The 24,250-nt window shown below is 48.6% G+C and overlaps 2 protein-coding genes across 5 annotated transcripts in view; one reads left to right on the top strand and one right to left on the bottom strand.

Moving 5' to 3' along the window:
• The window catches only part of HAUS7 (HAUS augmin like complex subunit 7), a 32,789-nt gene extending 18,637 nt beyond the window's left edge, over nucleotides 1-14,152 (bottom strand). The window contains exons 1-3 of the mRNA XM_056540767.1: nucleotides 14,022-14,152; nucleotides 7,804-7,919; nucleotides 5,966-6,033 (exon numbers count right to left, since the gene is read on the bottom strand). Coding sequence (XP_056396742.1) covers nucleotides 5,966-6,033; nucleotides 7,804-7,919; nucleotides 14,022-14,075 — 238 coding nt within the window. The 5' untranslated portion in view covers nucleotides 14,076-14,152. The remainder of the gene's footprint in view (nucleotides 1-5,965; nucleotides 6,034-7,803; nucleotides 7,920-14,021) is intronic.
• Nucleotides 14,153-14,260: 108 nt separating this feature from the next.
• Nucleotides 14,261-24,250, top strand: part of LOC130291677 (deoxyribonuclease-1-like) — a 34,848-nt gene continuing 24,858 nt past the window's right edge. For 2 of the 4 annotated variants that reach the window (XM_056540764.1, XM_056540763.1), the window contains exons 1-3: nucleotides 18,289-18,424; nucleotides 21,044-21,186; nucleotides 23,563-23,651. In XM_056540764.1, coding sequence (XP_056396739.1) covers nucleotides 21,049-21,186; nucleotides 23,563-23,651 — 227 coding nt within the window. In that variant the 5' untranslated portion in view covers nucleotides 18,289-18,424; nucleotides 21,044-21,048. Of the gene's footprint in view, nucleotides 14,499-16,580; nucleotides 16,979-18,278; nucleotides 18,425-21,043; nucleotides 21,187-23,562; nucleotides 23,652-24,250 lie in introns of those variants that run through there. The other 2 variants (XM_056540766.1, XM_056540765.1) reach the window with 2 other exon arrangements.

The following is a 24,250-nucleotide window of genomic DNA, read 5'->3' as shown; positions in this document are numbered from 1 at the left end:
ATGGCAATACTTAACACTTTCCATCTGCATTCTTCTTTCTGAATTATTTTTGGGGGTACGACCCTCTATCATGTGACAATTAAGCTTTTTTTACATGTTGTCTAACCCTGAACGTAACTAAAATATAGGGGGGAACTTATGATTATCTGCTCTGGACACACACTGCAAAAAGTTTGAAGCCTCTGTTTTGCACAAAAATGTAGCTTTTTTTAAATTTATTTTTAACTATTTATTTAATTTTAAACTATAACTCACTTAATTGTAGCCAAAACCTATGCTAGCTTTTATAGATTCCAGAGGCAAGTTACACGGCCCACTTCACTGCCCAAGCTATTAAAGGCGTGTAAAGATGTGATGCTGAGGATATGGGGAGCAGAGATGCTTCTATTCTCCAGGTGCCGAAATAGCATTTATTGATGCTGAAAAGCAGGTGTGGTAACATCTTAAAGATAAAAAGGATTGTCCTAGTGACAGATCCTATCTCAATATAACCCTTTAGATGCCCTATGATGGCAGATGGATGCAACAGAGGACCAAAACGTTCATGTCACATATGGGACTACTGTCCGACATACTTCACCCACTCATCGTATAGAAAAAAATATATATATATATATAATTTTTTTTATTTACATATTGCAGGATAAGTAGATTTTTTATCCTTACCGTAATATTTCTCTCTCGGAGGACCCATTGGGGGACACAGAGACCGTGGGTATATGCTGCTGCCACTAGGAGGCTGACACTAGGCAACAAAAGAAAGTCGGCCCCTCCTGGCAGGATATACCCCGCCTACAGGCTCTGAGCTAATCAGTTTAGTGCCAAAGCAGTAGGAGAAGATCGACAGGGAAAGGAAAAAAAAAAAAAACAGCAACTGTCCGAAGGAACCACAGACAAAAAATAACCGGAACCAACCCCCAGACAGACAACTAAACCAAAGACAGCAGAACAAATGGGTGGGTGCTGTGTCCCCCAATGGATCCTCCGAAAAAGTTTTTACAGTAAGCATAAAAATCTACTTTTCCCGGTCGTCTCCATTGGGGGACATAGAGACTGTGGGACATACCAAAGCAGTCCCCGGGGTGGAAAAGAAACCAAGCAACTCAGATGGAAGGCTGGGCCACAGCCGTCTGAAACACTTTGCAACCCAAGCCAGCAGCAGCGGACACAAAAGTGTGCACCTGGAAAAAATTTGTCAAAGTGTGCAAGGACGACCAAGTGGCCGCCTTACCGACTTGCATGGCCAAGGCCCTATTGCAAAGAGCCCAGGAGGCCCCGACGGATCGAGTGGAATGAGCTGAGACCCAGAAAGGCGGAGTCTTCCCTTTGCACTGGTAGGCTTCTGAGATTGCAAAATGGATCCACTGGGAAATGGTTCGCTTTCGAAGCAGGAAGTCCCTTACGATGACCCTCCAGAAGCACTAAAAAATAAAAAATTAAAAATGACGAAAAGATGTAGTGACCGAAAGGTAGGTCCGAACAGCCCGACCACGTCAAGACAGTGAAGCAAATGCTCCCTGGGATGGGACGGAGCAGGGCAGAAAGACAATATCCTCATTTAGGTGAAAAGAGGAGACCACCTTAGGTAAGAAGGTGGGGATCGGCCGGAAAACAACTTTGTCCTGGTGCAGGACCAAATAGGGGGAATGGCAGGAGAGAGCCACTAGCTCTGAAACCCTCCGGAAGGAAGTGACCACAATGAGAAGAACCACCTTCCCGGAAAGGACAGGAATAGGAACGTCCCGGAGAGAGGTTCAAAGGGAGCACCTTATAAGGCACTGAGAACCAGATTCAGATCCCACAGGGGAGTAGGGGGATATGTATGGTGGAGCCGCATGAGCTACGCCTTGCAGAAAAGTGTGAATGTGAGGATCGGACGCCAGGGGCCGCTGAAAGAGAATGGAGAGAGCTGACACCTGACCCTTAAGGGAACTGAGAGCCAAGCGTTGCTCCAGTCCAGATTGTAAAAAAGAAAGAAGGCACGGAAGGGAGAAGAATTAGAGAGAAGGATTGAGATTCACCCAGCGAAAGTAAGACTGCCAAGTACGGTGATAAATCTTTGAAGAGCAGGACATATGAGCCCTGATCATTGTGCGGATCACTTGGGGAGAGAACCCTCTGGCCCTCAGAACCGCAGTTTCAACCGCCACGCCGTCAAATGCAGCGACAGTAAATTGGGGTGGCAAAGGGGACCCTGAGAGAGCAGGTCGGGATGCATTGGGAGACGCAGTGGCACATAGGCCACTAGGCAAAAGACGTCGGCGTACCACGCTCGTCTGGGCCAGTCTGGAGCCACGAGAATGGTGGAGACGCCCTCTGCTTTGAGCTTCCTCAGGAAGGAAGGAGAGGAAGGGGAAGGAAGAGATGGGGGAGGACGAAGTGCGACCAGGGAATCACTAAGGCGTCCATGGCCAGAGCCAGAGGATTGTGGGACTTTGCAACGAAGTGAGGAACTTTTTGGTTGTGAGTCTAATCTCGTCAAGGAGCTTGTCAAAGAGACGGGTACCAGTAAAAGGCAACTCGGTAAGAGACCTTTTGGAGGCGGAAAACGCATCCCACGCCCTAAGCCACATGGGGCTGCGGAGGGCCGCTAGGAGACCTACAGCAAAGGCAGCACAACGGACTGACTGCATGGAAGCTGTGCACAGAAGTCCCCAGCATTGGAGAACCAAAGCAAGATAGATCCTCCGGGGGGGGGGAAATCCCGCCAGGATACCCTGACTGAGTTGTGAGCACCACAACAATAGGGCCTCGGACCCAGAGCCTGCTGCGTCCGAGGCAAACTCCGCTAAGGACTCCACCGTCTGGTCTGTCGAGTCCTTGAAAGCAGCTGCATCTGCCAGCGGCAGTGTAGTGGCCTAGAGAGGCGGGAAATTGGTGGAACCATTGAGAGAGGGGAAACCACCTTAGAGTCAAGGTCCTTGGCGAACGGGTAACGCACTTGAATCCTCTTCATTCCCGTGAACCTCTTGTCCGGATGTTTCCATGCAGATTCCAGAAGGATGTGAAGTTCAGCGCGAGAGCTGAACCCTTGAGGTGCTGGTTGAGCACGATGAAAGGATACTTCAGGAGTAACGTCTGAAGATCCTGGGTCCTCTAAATGAAAGGAGTCTCTTATGGCTGCAACCAATGAGTTCACCATTTCAACTATATCCGAGCGGTCCTCTGAGTCAGATGCCGATTCGGAAGCCTCATCCGCCAGTTCACCAGGAGAAAGTGAACACGTGGAGGCAGCCCTGGAGGGGTGCGACCCTGACCGGGTACGTGGCTCTGGCATGGCAGAGCGGCAATTCCGGAAATGTCCTCTGGAGGAGCGACGTCTGTGCCCAGATGAAACGGGGAGGCGAGACCCACGGAGGGACGCCCACGTCTACCTGGAGACTCAATGTAAAAGTCAGACAAAACACCCCTAGTACGCTTCGTGAGAGCGTGAGGCTTATGGAAAAGAGGAGCGGGACCCACCAGAGGGCCGGCGCAGGGCAGAACTCTTCAAGGTAGACACCATGTCACGTGAGGCCTCAGCCACCACAAAGGGGACTTGAGTCAAGTCAGCCAAATACTGGGATAGGAAGAAAACCCAGACTGAAGGGGCGGCCGAATCCACCGGAACTGTAACATCCGGGGAAGCTAGGGGGTCTGGGGGAGCAGTGGAGCAGGCAGAGTCAGTGGGCATTTTAGGAATAATATGTCATACAGACAAAATAGAAGACTAGTAGTCTCAGTTTAGAGGGAGGAACAGAATAGCGTCCCCTATGACAGTAAAGGGTTAACCCCTGAGATGGGCGTTCCCAGAGCAGGGGCACTGACCGATTGGCCCCCGCCACCTGGATCGTGCGCACAGTGCTGATTGGAGGGCGATTCGCGCCTCCAGTAAGCTCCGGCGACCCTGTGGGCAGAGCTATACCGCCCCGGCCGCCGAAAAGAACCACATTAATGGCGCCCGCTCCTTGCCCCGGGCACACGTTAGCCGCATATGCGCCCGCAGGGAAGTGAGCGGGCGATACAAATATCCCCAGGCAGCCGTCTGCTGCCGAAAGTGAAAGTAAGACGGCGCTTCATGCGCCCGACAGAATCCCATTCATATACACACACACACACACACAACTGCATAATAAGCGCCTCCAGAGAGTTCCGACCCCTGGGGGCGGAGCTATGTAGAAGTCGGGGACGAAGCAGTAATGCGCTGTCCCGAGCGCACATGTCAGCAGCATATGCGCTCCGGGGAAATGAGCGGGCGGCATACACACCGGCAGCAGCTGCCGGAGAAAATGAAAGTAAGCCAGCGCTCCGTGCGCTTGGTCAGTAAAAACGCTGCGGCTGTCAGCCGCATATAAGGCGCTGCGGCTGCAGCCGCATAATAAAACACACACACACACACACAGTGTAAGAAGAAAAAACACCTACACAGTGTAATAAAAGAAATCATGCCCCCAAAGACGCCACTGCTCGCCCCACTACCAGCCAGCCCCATAAACCTGAAAGGTGGGCCAAAAACTGAGGGTCTCCAGAGGTTGCAAGTCCTTGCACCTAAGGGAGAAAGGGAAATGTACTCACCTCAGTCTGAAGAACTTACCTAATGGAGTCTTCTGTGAAGTCTTCAGTCAGCTTTTTGTCCCTACAGCATGCCTAGCTGCTATGCGCGAGCGAGGCGAGCAGAGAAATAGGGGGACCCGGGCCCATGAGGTACCAAACCAGGCGCTGACCGTTGGCGAGGGGGGGTGAACAGCGCATATAAGCAATGTCTGTGCCCCCTTACTCGCAATGGGGAAACAGGGAACCGGAGTCCCTGAGTCCCCACCTGAAAACATGAAAGAAAAAGGAATGAAAAAATGAACACGTCCCTATACTAGGAAAACAATAAATCAGAAGACCTGGTCTGGAGAATTCCAGACCAAGTCCACCTCCTTCAGACACTAAGCTTAAACTGATTACCTCAGGGCCTGAAGGCGGGTATATCCAGCTGGGAGGAGCCGACCTTTTTTTTTTTATTACCATAGTGTCACACCTCCTAGAGACAGAAGCATACACCCACGGTCTATGTCCCCCAATGGAGCCGATAGAGAAAGGGAGATTTGGGTCCCTGTTTTAAAGATCTTGGGGGTCCCGGAGGTCGGACGATTCCACACACACACACGATCACACACTTATTCTCTATCCACAGCATAGGAGATAAGTCTTTAAACGCTGGGGTGCCCTTACATTGGGTTAAGGGGTTGTCCATTACACCCGCAAGTAACATTATGTGGAATTTATGTTTTTTTTTCCTAATGGGTTCTTGTAGTCAAAGGCTGTACAGTGATCCCTCAACCTACAATGGCCTCAACATACAATAGTTTCAACATACAATGGTCTTTTCTGGACCATTGTAACTTGAAACCAGACACAACATACAATGTACAGACAGTCCAGATCTGTGAAACATGTCAATGGCTGGAAGAACTGACCAATCAGAATGGTAAAGCACTTGTATTACTGAAGTACATGCACTGACTGGTGTCTAGTAGCACCCCCTTCAGTACAGGGAGGTATTACATGTTCTGTACTACTCTTTACCTGTGCCACAGTTAGCTGCTTCTTTTGGACACCAAGTAAGTGCAGCTTGATTTAACTTTTTTTTTTTTTTAGGACATGGTGTGTAATGTACAGGACCCTGAAGAAGCTCCTGTCCTCTACATAGACAGTGATTACAGATCCCAGCAGATCTTTCTTACTTTTATATGGACCTGCTTTATCTGTATTAGTTATTTACTTAGTTTTCTTTAATCCTCAATTTTTCCTATTTTTGGATGACATTTTGGTGGCTTCAGAACCAATTACCAGGTTTCCATAGAGTTATGGTCTCAACATAAAAAGGTTTCAACATACAATATTAATTGGTTCCAGGATGACCATTGTAACTTGAGGGACCACTGTACATGATAATCTATTACTAAAAAAAAAAAAAAAAAAAAAGTGTTAAAATTACCTTTCACTTTTAATTCTGCCTGAGATTCTTTCAAAACAGAGAACTGGTCCTGAAGTGGAGGGTAAGTTCTGTATAAAGAGAAGACCCAAAAGATGTCACACAGTGCCGGCTGTATACAGGGTGATGCAGTAATAGGAGGTTATTATGTAAAGCAGAACAATAACCTTCAAAAGCAGAAGAGGACAGATCACTTTGACGTAAAAGAATTTCCATTACAAATGTGACTACTTTCCAATGAGGATGACTAGATCACAACTGGAACCCAGCACAGAGCCACCCATCGGGGTGATGGAATACGTCACAACTAACGTTCATTTATTTTTCATAGCCACAACTTTAGCCTGTGTTTGAATGTATCTGCCTTTCCTCATGTCAGATGAAATGCAATGGCTCAAAACTCACGACTCAGAACAGTGTTTCCCAAATATGCCACAAATATGCCAAAGGGGGACAAAAAAACGAATTTACAAGATGGGAAAACCACAGTGCACCATGGCTTCACAAGCCTATTTTGCTGAAAAAGAAGGCTGCTCTATACTTACAATAAACAACATTGTAATCGGGTCTAGGAGTTGTCCGGACAGTCGCAGAGCTGGGGCTCCGGATCCCCACCACCTATCTCCGGCTACGTCACTCAGCTGATTCATACATTCATCCTCTTCCACCGTCAATCATCCGCATAATGTTGTCGGAGACAGGGGTTGCAGCTCTGGAGCAGAGCAGACCCGAGCCCCGTCTTTCTGACTATCCGCACAACTTCTGAACTGGATTACAATGCTGTTTATTGTAAGCATAGAGCAAGTATGTCTAGAATAGGCCTGTGGAGCCGTACTGCACTGTACGGGAGATTTATCAAAACCTGTGTAGGGGAAAAGTGGTGCAGTTGTCCACAGCAACCAGATTTCTTCTTTAATTTTTCACAGGTCTCTTTAAAAATGAAAAAAGAAATCTAACTGGTTGCTATGGGCAACTGCACCATTCTTCCTCTACACACATTTTGATAAATCTCCTCCTGTGTGTGCAGCTTCATAAGCCTTCTACAATTGCACTTTAAAGGAGTAGTCCAGTGGTGACCCAGTGGTGAACAACTTATCCCGTATCCTAAGCATATCGCGGGGGGTCCGACAGCTGGGGCCCCCTGCGATCTCCTGTACGGAGCCCCGACAGCCCACGGGAAGGGGGCGCGTCGACCTCCGCACGCAGTGGCGGCCGACACGCCCCCTCAATACAACTCTATGGCAGAGCCAAAGTGCTGCCTTCGGCAATCTCCGGCTCTGCCATTGAGATGTATTGAGGGGGCGTATCAGACGACGGTTCGTGCGGAGGTCGACACCCGCTATCTGGCCGGAGAGCCTGGCCCCCGTACAGAGAGATCACAGAGGGCCCCAGTGGTCGGACCCCCCGCGATCTCAAACTTATCCCCTATCCTTAGGATAGGGGATAAGTTTTTCACCACTGGACTACCCCTTTAAGGCAAGCACACATGTGTACGTGTTTGTATATAAAGGTAGTTTTTGCATGTTGTGGTTTTACAGCAATTTTGCAAAAAATAAACAAACAAAAATTGTTGCAAAATATGGTGCCATTTTACAGCATTGTTTCTACTGACATTTTTTCTGTACCTTTGAAAAAAGAAAAAAAAATGAAAAAACTAAAACTGTTTTAATAACATAGTTAAACCCCATATGAACACAGCCTAACAGACAAGTTTTGTCCCGAATGATCGCTATGATGCTTTCAGTTCTTGGCGGGGGTTTATCACGCACGTGCAAACACTGCCAATTCTGCACGACACCTAGTATTTGGCAGTATGAGGTTTATAGAGTGGTGCACGTTACCGTGTACAGATCCATTCCAGGATGTCCAGGCGATGAGCTGATGGGGTGCACAGGAGCTCAAGAATACTCTGCGGTTCAGTCACATAAACTCCCTCAAGAGACGGGCAAGACAACTTCTGCAAAAGGAGGGAGAGGGGTTACTTGTTACCTTTTCTTACCATTTGAAACACTTTTTTTTTCCGTTTTTTATCTTTCATTCTGCAAAGTTTTTAGAACAATCGAACATCTGTGATCGCACGACCAGGAAAACAATAAACCTGTACTATATCCCCAGTAATCCACGCACACGTTTATGTGATAAAGCATTACTGTCATTAAAGGAGAATTATCGTGCAGAAAAATGTCTCCGCTATCCAAAGGATAGGCGAGAAGCGTCTGATATTGGAGAAGTGCCCGACAGATGACAGGGGAGAAGTGCCCGACAGGGGAGAAGTGCCCGACAGATGACAGGGGAGAAGTGCCCGACAGGGGAGAAGTGCCCGACAGATGACAGGGGAGAAGTGCCCGACAGATGACAGGGGAAAAGTGCCCGACAGGGGAAAAGTGCCCGACAGGGGAAAAGTGCCCGACAGGGGAAAAGTGCCCGACAGGGGAAAAGTGCCCGACAGGGGAAAAGTGCCCGACAGGGGAAAAGTGCCCGACAGGGGAAAAGTGCCCGACAGGGGAAAAGTGCCCGACAGGGGAAAAGTGCCCGACAGGGGAAAAGTGCCCGACAGGGGAAAAGTGCCCGACAGGGGAAAAGTGCCCGACAGGGGAAAAGTGCCCGACAGGGGAAAAGTGCCCGACAGGGGAAAAGTGCCCGACAGGGGAAAAGTGCCCGACAGGGGAAAAGTGCCCGACAGGGGAAAAGTGCCCGACAGGGGAAAAGTGCCCGACAGGGGAAAAGTGCCCGACAGGGGAAAAGTGCCCGACAGGGGAAAAGTGCCCGACAGGGGAAAAGTGCCCGACAGGGGAAAAGTGCCCGACAGGGGAAAAGTGCCCGACAGGGGAAAAGTGCCCGACTGATGACAGGGGAAAAGTGCCCGACTGATGACAGGGGAAAAGTGCCCGACTGATGACAGGGGAAAAGTGCCCGACTGATGACAGGGGAAAAGTGCCCGACTGATGACAGGGGAAAAGTGCCCGACTGATGACAGGGGAAAAGTGCCCGACTGATGACAGGGGAAAAGTGCCCGACTGATGACAGGGGAAAAGTGCCCGACTGATGACAGGGGAAAAGTGCCCGACTGATGACAGGGGAAAAGTGCCCGACTGATGACAGGGGAAAAGTGCCCGACTGATGACAGGGGAAAAGTGCCCGACTGATGACAGGGGAAAAGTGCCCGACTGATGACAGGGGAAAAGTGCCCGACTGATGACAGGGGAAAAGTGCCCGACTGATGACAGGGGAAAAGTGCCCGACTGATGACAGGGGAAAAGTGCCCGACTGATGACAGGGGAAAAGTGCCCGACTGATGACAGGGGAAAAGTGCCCGACTGATGACAGGGGAAAAGTGCCCGACTGATGACAGGGGAAAAGTGCCCGACTGATGACAGGGGAAAAGTGCCCGACTGATGACAGGGGAAAAGTGCCCGACTGATGACAGGGGAAAAGTGCCCGACTGATGACAGGGGAAAAGTGCCCGACTGATGACAGGGGAAAAGTGCCCGACTGATGACAGGGGAAAAGTGCCCGACTGATGACAGGGGAAAAGTGCCCGACTGATGACAGGGGAAAAGTGCCCGACTGATGACAGGGGAAAAGTGCCCGACTGATGACAGGGGAAAAGTGCCCGACTGATGACAGGGGAAAAGTGCCCGACTGATGACAGGGGAAAAGTGCCCGACTGATGACAGGGGAAAAGTGCCCGACTGATGACAGGGGAAAAGTGCCCGACTGATGACAGGGGAAAAGTGCCCGACTGATGACAGGGGAAAAGTGCCCGACTGATGACAGGGGAAAAGTGCCCGACTGATGACAGGGGAAAAGTGCCCGACTGATGACAGGGGAAAAGTGCCCGACTGATGACAGGGGAAAAGTGCCCGACTGATGACAGGGGAAAAGTGCCCGACTGATGACAGGGGAAAAGTGCCCGACTGATGACAGGGGAAAAGTGCCCGACTGATGACAGGGGAAAAGTGCCCGACTGATGACAGGGGAAAAGTGCCCGACTGATGACAGGGGAAAAGTGCCCGACTGATGACAGGGGAAAAGTGCCCGACTGATGACAGGGGAAAAGTGCCCGACTGATGACAGGGGAAAAGTGCCCGACTGATGACAGGGGAAAAGTGCCCGACTGATGACAGGGGAAAAGTGCCCGACTGATGACAGGGGAAAAGTGCCCGACTGATGACAGGGGAAAAGTGCCCGACTGATGACAGGGGAAAAGTGCCCGACTGATGACAGGGGAAAAGTGCCCGACTGATGACAGGGGAAAAGTGCCCGACTGATGACAGGGGAAAAGTGCCCGACTGATGACAGGGGAAAAGTGCCCGACTGATGACAGGGGAAAAGTGCCCGACTGATGACAGGGGAAAAGTGCCCGACTGATGACAGGGGAAAAGTGCCCGACTGATGACAGGGGAAAAGTGCCCGACTGATGACAGGGGAAAAGTGCCCGACTGATGACAGGGGAAAAGTGCCCGACTGATGACAGGGGAAAAGTGCCCGACTGATGACAGGGGAAAAGTGCCCGACTGATGACAGGGGAAAAGTGCCCGACTGATGACAGGGGAAAAGTGCCCGACTGATGACAGGGGAAAAGTGCCCGACTGATGACAGGGGAAAAGTGCCCGACTGATGACAGGGGAAAAGTGCCCGACTGATGACAGGGGAAAAGTGCCCGACTGATGACAGGGGAAAAGTGCCCGACTGATGACAGGGGAAAAGTGCCCGACTGATGACAGGGGAAAAGTGCCCGACTGATGACAGGGGAAAAGTGCCCGACTGATGACAGGGGAAAAGTGCCCGACTGATGACAGGGGAAAAGTGCCCGACTGATGACAGGGGAAAAGTGCCCGACTGATGACAGGGGAGAAGTGCCCGACTGATGACAGGGGAGAAGTGCCCGACTGATGACAGGGGAGAAGTGCCCGACTGATGACAGGGGAGAAGTGCCCGACTGATGACAGGGGAGAAGTGCCCGACTGATGACAGGGGAGAAGTGCCCGACTGATGACTGGGGAGAAGTGCCCGACTGATGACAGGGGAGAAGTGCCCGACTGATGACAGGGGAGAAGTGCCCGACTGATGACAGGGGAGAAGTGCCCGACTGATGACAGGGGAGAAGTGCCCGACTGATGACAGGGGAGAAGTGCCCGACTGATGACAGGGGAGAAGTGCCCGACTGATGACAGGGGAGAAGTGCCCGACTGATGACAGGGGAGAAGTGCCCGACTGATGACAGGGGAGAAGTGCCCGACTGATGACAGGGGAGAAGTGCCCGACTGATGACAGGGGAGAAGTGCCCGACTGATGACAGGGGAGAAGTGCCCGACTGATGACAGGGGAGAAGTGCCCGACTGATGACAGGGGAGAAGTGCCCGACTGATGACAGGGGAGAAGTGCCCGACTGATGACAGGGGAGAAGTGCCCGACTGATGACAGGGGAGAAGTGCCCGACTGATGACAGGGGAGAAGTGCCCGACTGATGACAGGGGAGAAGTGCCCGACTGATGACAGGGGAGAAGTGCCCGACTGATGACAGGGGAGAAGTGCCCGACTGATGACAGGGGAGAAGTGCCCGACTGATGACAGGGGAGAAGTGCCCGACTGATGACAGGGGAGAAGTGCCCGACAGGGGGAGAAGTGCCCGACAGGGGGAGAAGTGCCCGACAGGGGGAGAAGTGCCCGACAGGGGGAGAAGTGCCCGACAGGGGGAGAAGTGCCCGACAGGGGGAGAAGTGCCCGACAGGGGGAGAAGTGCCCGACAGGGGGAGAAGTGCCCGACAGGGGGAGAAGTGCCCGACAGGGGGAGAAGTGCCCGACAGGGGGAGAAGTGCCCGACAGGGGGAGAAGTGCCCGACAGGGGGAGAAGTGCCCGACAGGGGGAGAAGTGCCCGACAGGGGGAGAAGTGCCCGACAGGGGGAGAAGTGCCCGACTGATGACAGGGGAGAAGTGCCCGACAGGGGAGAAGTGCCCGACTGATGACAGGGGAGAAGTGCCCGACTGATGACAGGGGCGAAGTGCCCGACAGGGGGCGAAGTGCCCGACAGGGGGCGAAGTGCCCGACAGGGGGAGAAGTGCCCGACAGGGGGAGAAGTGCCCGACAGGGGGAGAAGTGCCCGACAGACGACAGGGGGAGAAGTGCCCGACAGGGGGAGAAGTGCCCGACAGGGGGAGAAGTGCCCGACAGGGGGAGAAGTGCCCGACAGGGGGAGAAGTGCCCGACAGGGGGAGAAGTGCCCGACTGATGACAGGGGAGAAGTGCCCGACTGATGACAGGGGCGAAGTGCCCGACAGGGGGCGAAGTGCCCGACAGACGACAGGGGAGAAGTGCCCGACAGACCCACTGCAATATTTGCCGGGGAAGCGGGTTGGATTGGGCTGCACTGTCCCCATGGCCGAGAGATACGTACATTTCCCTATAAAGACTACTATGCAGAGAAGGTTGTGTCTGTTCCTAACCTATAGGTGTTTCCCCCACAAAAATAAATAAATAAAAAGAAAATGAACTACAGAAATCCGCCCCGACAAGGGCCCAAGTGCCCCTTGTGAATGTAGCAGTAATACCGCCACTCATTTCACCAGTGTTTCCCAAACATGGTGCCTCCAGCTGTATCAAAACTACAACTCTCAGCATGCCCGGACAGCCTGGAGACACCCTGGTTGGGAAACACTGGTGTATGGACAAACCAGGGGAGAAGTGCCCGACTGATGACAGGGGAGAAGTGCCCGACTGATGACAGGGGAGAAGTGCCCGACTGATGACAGGGGAGAAGTGCCCGACAGGGGGAGAAGTGCCCGACAGGGGGAGAAGTGCCCGACAGGGGGAGAAGTGCCCGACAGGGGGAGAAGTGCCCGACAGGGGGAGAAGTGCCCGACAGGGGGAGAAGTGCCCGACAGGGGGAGAAGTGCCCGACAGGGGGAGAAGTGCCCGACTGATGACAGGGGAGAAGTGCCCGACAGGGGAGAAGTGCCCGACTGATGACAGGGGAGAAGTGCCCGACTGATGACAGGGGCGAAGTGCCCGACAGGGGGCGAAGTGCCCGACAGGGGGAGAAGTGCCCGACAGGGGGAGAAGTGCCCGACAGACGACAGGGGAGAAGTGCCCGACAGGGGGAGAAGTGCCCGACAGGGGGAGAAGTGCCCGACAGGGGGAGAAGTGCCCGACAGGGGGAGAAGTGCCCGACTGATGACAGGGGAGAAGTGCCCGACTGATGACAGGGGCGAAGTGCCCGACAGGGGGCGAAGTGCCCGACAGACGACAGGGGAGAAGTGCCCGACAGACCCACTGCAATATTTGCCGGGGAAGCGGGTTGGATTGTGCTGCACTGTCCCCATGGCCGAGAGATACGTACATTTCCCTATAAAGACTACTATGCAGAGAAGGTTGTGTCTGTTCCTAACCTATAGGTGTTTCCCCCACAAAAATAAATAAATAAAAAGAAAATGAACTACAGAAATCCGCCCCGACAAGGGCCCAAGTGCCCCTTGTGAATGTAGCAGTAATACCGCCACTCATTTCACCAGTGTTTCCCAAACATGGTGCCTCCAGCTGTATCAAAACTACAACTCTCAGCATGCCCGGACAGCCTGGAGACACCCTGGTTGGGAAACACTGGTGTATGGACAAACCTTATAGGGCTATGTTCACACTGCATTAAAAAAAAAAAAAAAAAAAAACTGTACTTGAAGGATTTACATCTTGTTTGGGGAAAAAAAAGAGGCTGAACATATGTAAAACGTGCACATATTATTTGTCGCTGTGTGAGCATAGCCCTAGACGTCAATTTATTCTTACATTTCCATGAGGAATAACAGAGGAACAGAACGAGTTCTTGGAAGAAAAAAACAGAAAGTGACATCTCTATCCAGTTGCAGTGCTTTATGGGTGAAGTAGTTGTGAGGTAGAACTACAATTCACGACATAACCTCTCAGGACTAGGGCTGTTGTGAAACTACAACTCCCAGCATGCCCAAACGGCAATGAGGACGTATTTCACAAGAGTCGGAAGCTGCATAACATTACACGCCAGACGTTATCCGTCCGGTATCCGCCGCCGTCCCCGTCCTCACCTGTAGCCGCTCATACAACTCAGTCAGCAGCCTCAGCTCCACACCTCCCGCCATATTCAGCGCGCTCCGTCTCGGGCTCTGATTGGATAACGAGTGTCATCGCTGCGCTCTGATTGGTGCAGTAGAATTGCAGTGCAGACGGCCCTGATTGGCTATTGGATTATTTACATAAAAGCCACCTCTGCAATCGGATGATTGGTTGTTTAAGTTTTTCCCGCCCATTCACCCCTAAGCTATTGGTTGTAGAGGATTCCTATGGACATCTGTGTAGCAACTAAATGTGTTGGGATAACAGTGATCTATACTATATCGTGTGGGATTCATTTATTTTAGATTAACCCCTTAAAGAGTAGCTCCCACCATCCTTTTTTTTTTTCTGTCCCTACCTATTGCCCATCTATCCCTAACCTCCTCCCTGCCGAACTCCGCTCTCCCACCCCCCTGTTGAAAACAATAGTTTTGTTATATTTATTATGTGTAAGTCCGTACGGTTACAATGATACCCAATTTATATAGGTTTTCTTTATTTTACTATTTAAAAAAAAAAATATAACTACATGCACCAAAATTTGTATGTTTAAAATTGTCCTGACTCCTATAACTTTATTTTTTTTCGGCATACAAGGGGGTTTAAGAGCTCATTTTTTGCGCCGTGATCTAAAGTTTTTATCGGTACCATTTTTGCTTTGATCTGAGTTTTTGATCACTTTTTATACATTTTTCTAGGGTATACAAAGTGACCAAAAATATGCAATTTTGGACTTTGGAATTTTTTTACGTGTACGCCATTGACCGTGCGGTTTAATTAACCTTAAATTTTATAGTTTGCACATTTACGCACACGGCGATATCACATATGTTTAATTTTATTATGTTTATATATATTTTTTATATGGAATTTGGGAAAAGGGGGGTGATTTGAACCTTTAATAAGGAAGGGGTTAATGTGTGTGTTTTTAAACTTTTTTTTTTTTACACTTTTAGGAGGAATCATTAGATTCCTGATACAGATCAATGTGGTTCCATAGAATCACATTGATCTGTGTGCGCTGCGCTCGAATGATAAAGCCGGGTACTGCCAGGCTTTATTATTGTCAGAGCCGCAGCTAGCACAGGACGTGAGGGAAGCTCTCCGGCTACCTCAGCAGCTGATTGTCCACCCCAGAACCCCCCCCCCCACCGCGCGCGCGTAATGGCGATGTGGGGTGGCGAACCACCCCCCTGGACCACTAGGGAGCAGTTACAGGTACCTTTAGACGCCGGATCTTAAGGGTTAATAGCTGGCCAAGGCGATCGCCGCATGTCGACTATTAACGCCTGCCCTGAGCTTCAAGAATCAGCTGGGGGTCGGCCGGTATGTCGGGAGCCGTCTCGAGTCGGGAGCCCCCGCCGTACCTGCTTAATGGCACATGGACGTGTATACACCTCCATGGTCGTTAAGGGGTTTTAAAGGGGTTTCCCAAGATCAAAAGTTATGTCCTATACAAAGGACCTATCACTGGGATCCCTACTGATCCTGAGGACAAAGAGCAAATGTCTATCGAATGAAAAGAGCGGCAGCACACATGCATGGCGAGTGCTCCATTTATTCTCTAAGAAACATCTGAACATTGTGGAGCCCTGAGCGCTCATCATATGTGGGGGTCCCAGTGGTTGGACACCCCACAATCAGCTATTTAGCCACTGGGTGTCTCGGGTTGTGATGATGTGTATGGGGCAGATGTTGTAGCCCAGGGGCAAGATGTTATTAGCCCCTAAATGTTCCTGATGCCAGGGCGTGGTTTTCCCGGTAACCGACCGAACGGTAGAATCGCTATCCCAATGTTAGGCAGGGCAATGATAGTCCAAGACCAGGTAAGGGTTAACGGTAGCTTTACTGAGGTAGACAGATGGAAATAGTCTTTACAGCTAGGCCAGGATCCCAGAGAGGTGACCAGTAATACATAAGGACCTCGCAGCTTGCTAGGACTTGTAGTGTCTCTGATAGACTTTAGTTCAGCCACACTGACTATAATAGACTTGACTATAGACTTGACTAGGATGTAGGTAGTGACAGCAGACATGGAATGTGGCTGTAGATGGCTTGAGCCCTCCAGATATGCTGGACACTAGCTCTGAGACGTCTGGTCTTTACTGGTTCTCAGCAGGAGTGATAAGAGAGAGATTGTAATAGCTGCCCCTCTTATAAATGGGGGCTGAGCCAGAAGCCCATAGGTAAAGCTGCAAGTCACCTGGTTAGCTGGTGCTCTGTGGGTAACAAACACATCATGTGAACACATTATCATGTGACTAACTCAAAGGTCCTTAAAGGTCCTTAATACATGTGGTAGCTTGGGGGGTGTAGGGTATGGGGAGTGTAGCTGTGCAGTTAATAAAGGGTGTTTGTTAACCCTTGCAATTCATGACGCCAGGGTGAGGGCTCCTCAATAAAGCTTATCCTACCGCCACCCTTCCCAGGAACGATAGGGAGGTAGATGATACTGAGTTTAAGTAGTGAGTAATAATGGATTGTCCACAACCAGAAAGCTTCTGTAAACAGTGGTTGGGACTTTAGCTTTAAGAGTTTCTAGTATATCGCGCTGTTCCACTGGATTTAGGGGAATTAGTTGCGGTCCAGTAGTCAGGCTAGTATTAGCAGGTATTAGAGTAAGACTCACGATTTTTGGTTCTGCTGAGGCCAGCAGGTTTTTGAGGCCGAGCGTGTCGTTGAAAGTTGCGTAGCACCGTCCTGTTAGTCCGGCATCCACGAGAGCAGCAACTCAATAGAGCGATAATTGGACGCAGTTCCCTTATATGGGCAGGGGCTGGACTAACGCTAATTGGTCCATATGGATGTCAATCACCATTACAGAGAATGCTGGGTATCACGTGACCCAAGGACCTCCTAAGGTCCTGCAACATACCATAGAGGTTACTAGCTTGGTTACATGACCGAAGGTCCTGCGACGCTGAACAAGGTAAGTACTATACATTCCTATACAATATAGATAGAATTACTAATATATACATTTATTAATATTCAAGTTAAACTTAAGGAGAGGCGACTAGGGGCTGTCCCACCTGAGGAACCCTACCTGAACGTAGTTACTCTGACTTTGGGGACCTCTACACTAGGTACGGTATGCAATACGGTATCGGGACACCACATACATAACACACAGAACACTATACACAATATATATTACTATGGGGAGATGCTGCAGGAGGGCTCCTAGGATATAGAGGGACTCAACCGGACATGTCCTAAATACTGTACAGGAGTATATGGTGTACTGGGACATCACATGTGCATATGGGATAACTATTGATCTTGACATAACACCGGTATCTCCCACTGACTGAAATGGAAGCGGCGCAAGACAGTGTAGCACCATCCAGGGGTGTTACTCAAAGTAGCTAAAACAGGGGATTTTGATTTCTTGGCCACCTCTGGTGACCACATACAGACCAGAGGGGTTGCTGTAGGTTTCAGACACTTATGGCATATCTTATTTACCACATTGCCCTAATGCTGGGTCAGTTCCTGGTGGGTGCAGAGTGAGCATTTACTTGGTGCTCACCTGATGAGACCAATTGATCGGAACCCCATAGGGGCTGGTTGTAAGGACTACCCCTTTAATATAGAGAATTTAGAGTACATATGGGACATGGATATTTGTGTTTTCTAAGATGACTGTATTTCTCCAAACCACCGATAGTCACGTGACCCAAGAATTCTGCGTTCCTTGATTTTAGCTCTGTCGCTGAGGCTTTCACTACGGGACTACAGGTTTAAAGGGGTTATCCTGGAAAAAACTTTTTTATACATATATATATATATATATATATATATATATATATATCAACTGGCTCCAGAAAGTTAAACAGATTTGTAAATTACTTCTATTAAAAAATCTTAATCCTTTCAGTACTTATGAGCTTCTGAAGTTGAGTTGTTCTTTTCTGTCTAAGTGCTCTCTGATGACACATGTCTCGGGAACCGCCCAGTTTAGAAGAAAATCCCCATAGCAAACCTCTTCTAAACTGGGCGGTTCCAGAGACAGGTGTCATCAGAGAGCACTTAGAAAGAAAAGAACAACTCAACTTCGGAAGCTCATAAGTACTGAAAGGATTAAGATTTTTTTAATAGAAGTAATTTACAAATCTGTTTAACTTTCTGGACCAAGTTCATATATATAAAAACGCTTTTTCCTGGATAACCTTTTTGATGTGTAAAAACAGTGATGGCCTTCAACATATTGATATTCTTGTTTACAGAGCTCAAATAGGAAAAGGTGTCAGGTGGAACCCTGCCTTTTTCTCTCACACTCAGTATGGTATATAAGGCACCGGTAAACATACGCAATGGGCTCTGCATTTCATTGTCCAGCAACACATATCCGGCCAGGATCTCAGTGGAGCAGGTAACATGTTTTTCCTTATTTTTTTCATAGATATTCCTATCTGCTACAATCTTGCATATAAGAATTTTGCTACATTCATATACAGTGGTCCCTCAACATACGATGGTAATCCGTTCCAAACGGACCATCGTTTGTTGAAACCATCGTATGTTGAGGGATCTGTGCAAAGTAAAGTATAGGACAGTGGTCTACAACCTGCGGACCTCCAGATGTTGCAAAACTACAACACCCAGCATGCCCGGACAGCCAACGGCTGTCCGGGCATGCTGGGTGTTGTAGTTTTGCAACATCTGGAGGTCCGCAGGTTGTAGACCACTGTTAGAGGAAGTTGTACTCACCTGTCCCCGCCGCTCCGGACCGTCACCGCTCGTCACCACTGCCCTGGATGTCGCCGCGTCTCCGGGGTGTCCCCAACGCTCCGGCAAGGCCTCTACTTCCCCCGGCATCCACGCTCTCCGTCGCCGCCATCACGTCGTTACGCACGCCGCTCCTATTGGATGACGGGACGGCGTGCGCAGCGACGTGATGACGACGATGGAGAGCGCCGACGATGCAGGGGATCCCGAAGAGGACGCGCCGGAGCCCCGAGGACAGGTAAGTGATCGTCAGCGGACCACATGGGGCACCGTAATCGGCTAAGAAGTCTGCGCTGCCCGATAGCCGTTTAAGCGATGGCCCCGACATAAAAAAGCATCGTATGTTGATGCTGCCTCTGAGAGGCCATCGCATGTTGAAATTATCGTATGTCGGGGCCATCGTAGGTTGAGGGGTCACTGTACTAAACATATACCAAACCAACATAACATTATGGGCAGTTAATAAAAAACATGCAAAAATTGTTAGGGTCTTGAAATATAGGACTAGTGATGAGCAGCAGGGGCCATATTCGAATTCACAATATTTCGCGAATATATTGACGATTATCCGTCCTATTTTCCCGAAATTCGCATATTCGCTATGTTCGTTTACTTTTTTTTCCCCATGTGAAAATTTGCATGGAAAATTTGCTTAAAAATTTGCATGTGAAAAAAAAAACTACTAATATTTGTCATTAAGAATGTAAAGCACTATATTTTAAATATTCACGAGATCGCGACGTGCCGATATTCACAATAAAAATTTGCATTACGAATATTCCTGCTCAACACTATATAGGACCATGATGTTTTGCAGCAGGACTCTATTTCAAAACTTCTATATTGGTGAATAAAAGTATCAACCTCTCTGGGTGCCACAGAATGGTGCTATGAGGAGCATTTTTAGCTTCTTGGGCTAAGTAGCATATTTTATTATTAGTTGAACAGTTACTTTATCTAAAAATGTAAAGATGCTGTCAGTTCAGGTTTATTGAATCATGATTGGGTAGGCAGTTGCTGCTTAAAGGGGTACTCTGGTGAAAATTCAACTCAACTGTTGCCAGAAAGTTAAGCAGATTTGTAAATTACTTCTATTTAAAAATCTTAATCCTTCCAGTACTTATCAGCTGCTGTATGTTCCAGAGGAAGTTGTGTAGTTCTTTACTGTCTGACCACAGTGCTCTCTGCTGCCACCTCTGTCCATGTCAGGAACTGTCCAGAGTAGGAACTAATCCCCATAACAATCCTCTCCTGCTCTGGACAGTTCCTGATATGGACAGAGGTGTCAGCAGAGAGCACTGTGGTCAGACTAGAAAGGACTACACAACTTCCTCTGGAGCATACAGCAGCTGATAAGCATGTCAGGAACTGTCCAGAGCAGGAGAGGTTTACTATGGAGATTTGCTCCTGCTTTGGACAGCTAGGGTTGCCACCTGGCCGGTATTTTACCGGCACAGACGGTATTTTGGCCACCCTGCCAGTATTTTTATATTAAAAATACTGATAATGCAATGGCCGATATTTATCCAACCAATCCTCCAACTTCCGAAATGTTGCACCATATACTATACCAGTGTCTCCCAACCAGAGTGCCTCCAGCTGTTGCAAATCTACAACTCCCAGCATGCTGGGAGTTGTAGTTTTGCAACAGCTGGAGGCGCTATGGTTGGGAAACACTGACCTATACTATATGCTACTATATAGTCCAACATGCTGGGAGTTGTAGTTTTCAATTGGGGCAGCTGCTGAGCCACAGGCTGTATCAGGGCATGCTGGGAGATGTAGTTAGTACGGTAACTATAAAAAAAAGATCAAAAAGTCACAACAAAACATGTGAAAAACTACAGGCCCGTATAAGGACAAATAACAAAGTTATAGGGGTCAGAATAAGACAAATTTCCCCCGCATATGTGTATCCTGTGATGTTATGCATATCTATATATATATATATATATATATATATATATATATAATTAATTATGCAAATTAGCATGGCCGGTATTTTTTTTATTTTTTTTTTTGCAAGAAAGGTGGTAACCCTACTTCCAGCTGATTTTTGGGCACCCAGCAGTGAGACTACAATGATACCATTTGTGGATTCCTATATAAGTGTCAGGTCTGTGTTCTGGAGACTGTAACCTTATACCCCTGGCATCCACTGCTGCATTCTTACCCTCCTGGGTTGTGTGTAGTACCTGAGTTTTCTTTCGGGAAAGTCCTCCTGAATTACCCTGGAATACAATTTGATTTTCCTTGTTTATAGGAAGAATGAAGTCCGTGTTCCTGGTGACGCTGGTAGCCTACTTTCTACAGACCAGTTTTGCTCTTAAAATTGCCTCCTTTAATATTGAGCGGTTTTCAGCCACCAAGGTTGATGATCCTGCCGTCCTAAGCCTTCTTATCCGGGTAAGGATTTCGATCTGCAATCCCATATACACATTTCAATGCATTTTTTTAATTCCATCAAATTACCCAGATACAAACAGTAAATATGCTGCACTATATATGAAAAGAAATAAAAATAAATTCCCAGCGTACATTAACTTTCAGTCTGTCAGTCCAGTAGCCACAATTTACCTTAAAGGGGTACTCCAATGGAAAACATTTTTTTTAAATCAACTGGTGCCAGAAAGTTAAACAGATTTGTAAATTACTTCTATTAAAAAATCTTAATTCTTCCAGTACTTATTAGCTGTTGAATGCTCCATAGGAAGTTATTTTCTTTTAGAATTTCCTTTCTGCATGACCACAGTGCTCTCTGCTGACACCTCTGTCCATTTTAGGAGCTATCCGGAGCAGGAGAGGTTTTCGGTGGGGATTTGCTCCTACTCTGGACAGTTCCTAAAATGGACAGAGGTATCAGCAAAGAGCACTGTGGTCATAACAGCAGCTGATAAGTACTGGAAGTAATTTACAAATCTGTTTAACTTTCTGGCACCGGTTGATTTAAACAAAAATGTGATTTGCCAATTACTTCTATATATAATAATCTTAATAGTTCCTTTTCAAATGTTTTTATTGTTTTTTAACAAACAAGTTATTAGTTAAACATTACATGGTAAGTAGACAATGACAATCTGACAATTTTCTGTTACTTCATAGAAAAGTAAAAATTGTGAATCTATACATATATCAGTAAAGCGCATGTGTAAAACATGTCGTGTACATATTACATCACAGAGATATACTTATAGAATAAAGCAAAAACAAAATAACAATAAAGAAGGAGAAATAGTAAAATAAAAAACAAGCAAACAAGAAAATCAGTAAACAGTGGCATTAAAGTCCGCCATATCGTGTTCTCTTAGGCTGGGTTCCCACCACGTTTTGTTAAATACGGCTCCCGTATACGGTTGGGAGGAGGGGGGCGGCGCCCGCACTCAGCGGTCGGGAAACCGCATACGGCCCAAAACGAAGCCGACCGGAGGCTGCGGTTCACTCCGGTCGGCTCATAGACATACATTAAATACGGTTCCCGAATACGGCTGAGTGCGGGCGCCGTGATTAAGCCCCGCCCCCCTCCTCCCAACCGTATACGGGAGCCGTATTTAACAAAACGTGGTGTGAACCCAGCCTTTCGGGTCTGGACTAATGTCAGTTGCTATATCCCATTGTGAACAGCAGTTTTAACAGCATCTCTTCAATAATGTGTAATTAAAGATTTAGAACATTTTAATTACCTGCAGTCATAGTCAAATCTGTTCCTATGACTTGGGTTGATTCAGCTCCAGCTCCAATCTTAATAGTTTCAGTACTTATCAGCTGCTGTATGCCCCAGAGGAAGTTGTGTAGTTCTTTCTAGTCTGACCACAGTACTCTCTGCTGCCACCTCTGTCCATATCAGGAACTGTCCAGAGCAGGAGAGGATTGTTATGGGCATTAGTTCCTACTCTGGACAGTTCCTGATATGGACAGAGATGTCAGCAGAGAGCACTGTGGTCAGACTGAAAAGAACTACACAACTTCCTCTGGAGCATACAGCAGCTGATAAGTACTGAAAGGATTAACATATTTTAATACAAGTAATTTACAAATCTGTTTAACTTTCTGGAACCAGTTGATTTGAAAAAGAAATAGTTTTCCACTTTTAAGGGTGCGTTCCCACCTGGTGTATACGTAGTGCATTTCACGCTGCACAAAATTTACGTCAGCAGCGGGAAATACGCTGCGTATTCCTTGCTCACTATACACACAGGGCTCTCCGGCGGCAGCCCTATGCCTGTAGTGAGTTTTGGAGGCGGAGCCGTGCATCACAGTCACGCCGCCACACGGCCCCGCCTCCAAAACTCACTGCATACATAGGGCTGCTGCCAGAAAGCCCTGTGTATATAGTGAGCAAGGAATATGCAGCGTATTTCCCGCTGCTGCTGTAAATTTTGCGCAGCGTGAAATACGCTGCGTATAAGTCAGGTGGGAACGCACCCTAAAGGGGTACAAACAGTTCCGAATGCTGGAGCCGGCGCCGGGAGCTCGTGACGTCATAGCCCTGCCCCCTCATGATGTCACGCCCCATCCCCTCAATGCAAGTCTATGGGAGGGGGCGTGACGGCCGTCACGCCCCCTCCCATAGACTTGCATTGAGGGGGGCGGAGTTGTGACGTCTCGAGCTCCCTGCTCTAGCGTTTGGAATTGTTTGTTCCAAACGCTGAGCAGCGGAGTACACCTTTAAGGGATTGTTACAGGGCGAAAGGCTTATAGACTCTGCATGTTCTGTCATGTGGTTGGCCTGTATGCTATGCTTCATGCATTGTTCATGTTATTTCTTTTTTATCCTTATTACAGATCCTTAGGAGATATGAACTTATCTCTGTTCAGGAGGTCATGAATAAAGATGACACAGCCATAATAAGACTTGTCCAGGAGCTCAACTCGTAAGTATAAGTATGATATTTACATTAGATTGGTCTTCTGCAACCAGTGGCTCCTCACTTATTGCTTATCTCATGTGATGCAGTAAAACTACAACTCCCTAGGATAGGTGCCAGGCTTAATGAAAATTTAGGCTACGTTCAGACTGTGGAAACTCCAGACGGAAAATTTCTGTCTAGAGATTCAGTGCAGCCTGCGCCTGAAATCAGTCGGCACTAGGACTGCGTGGACATTGTGTGGTAGACCACCGGTGTATGGTGGGACCACGGGTGTAGCGGTGTGAGGGGTGGGATCAGATGGTATTAACCCCGGGGGCAAGATGTTGTTAACCCCTAGTGTTCGTGACGCCAGTGTGGTTTTAGGGTTCTGGAACACCACACGCCCTGTTTCTCCGCTATCCCAGTTGCTAGTAGTGCAATGAGAGTCCACAGCCAGTTATGGTCAAACGGAGGCTTTACTGAGTATAAGACAGATGGAATAATCTTCACAGCTAAGGACAGATTTCCCAGAGAGGTGGCCAGGACCCAGAAGGACCTCGCAGCTTGCTGGACCAATATACTTGTAATTAATCATTAGAGAAGAGAGTGAATTGTAATGGCCG

The sequence above is a fragment of the Hyla sarda genome, chromosome 9 (genome assembly GCF_029499605.1).
Source record: "Hyla sarda isolate aHylSar1 chromosome 9, aHylSar1.hap1, whole genome shotgun sequence".
Classification (NCBI taxonomy): domain Eukaryota; kingdom Metazoa; phylum Chordata; class Amphibia; order Anura; family Hylidae; genus Hyla; species Hyla sarda.
This window is presented reverse-complemented; position numbering and strand designations above follow the sequence as displayed.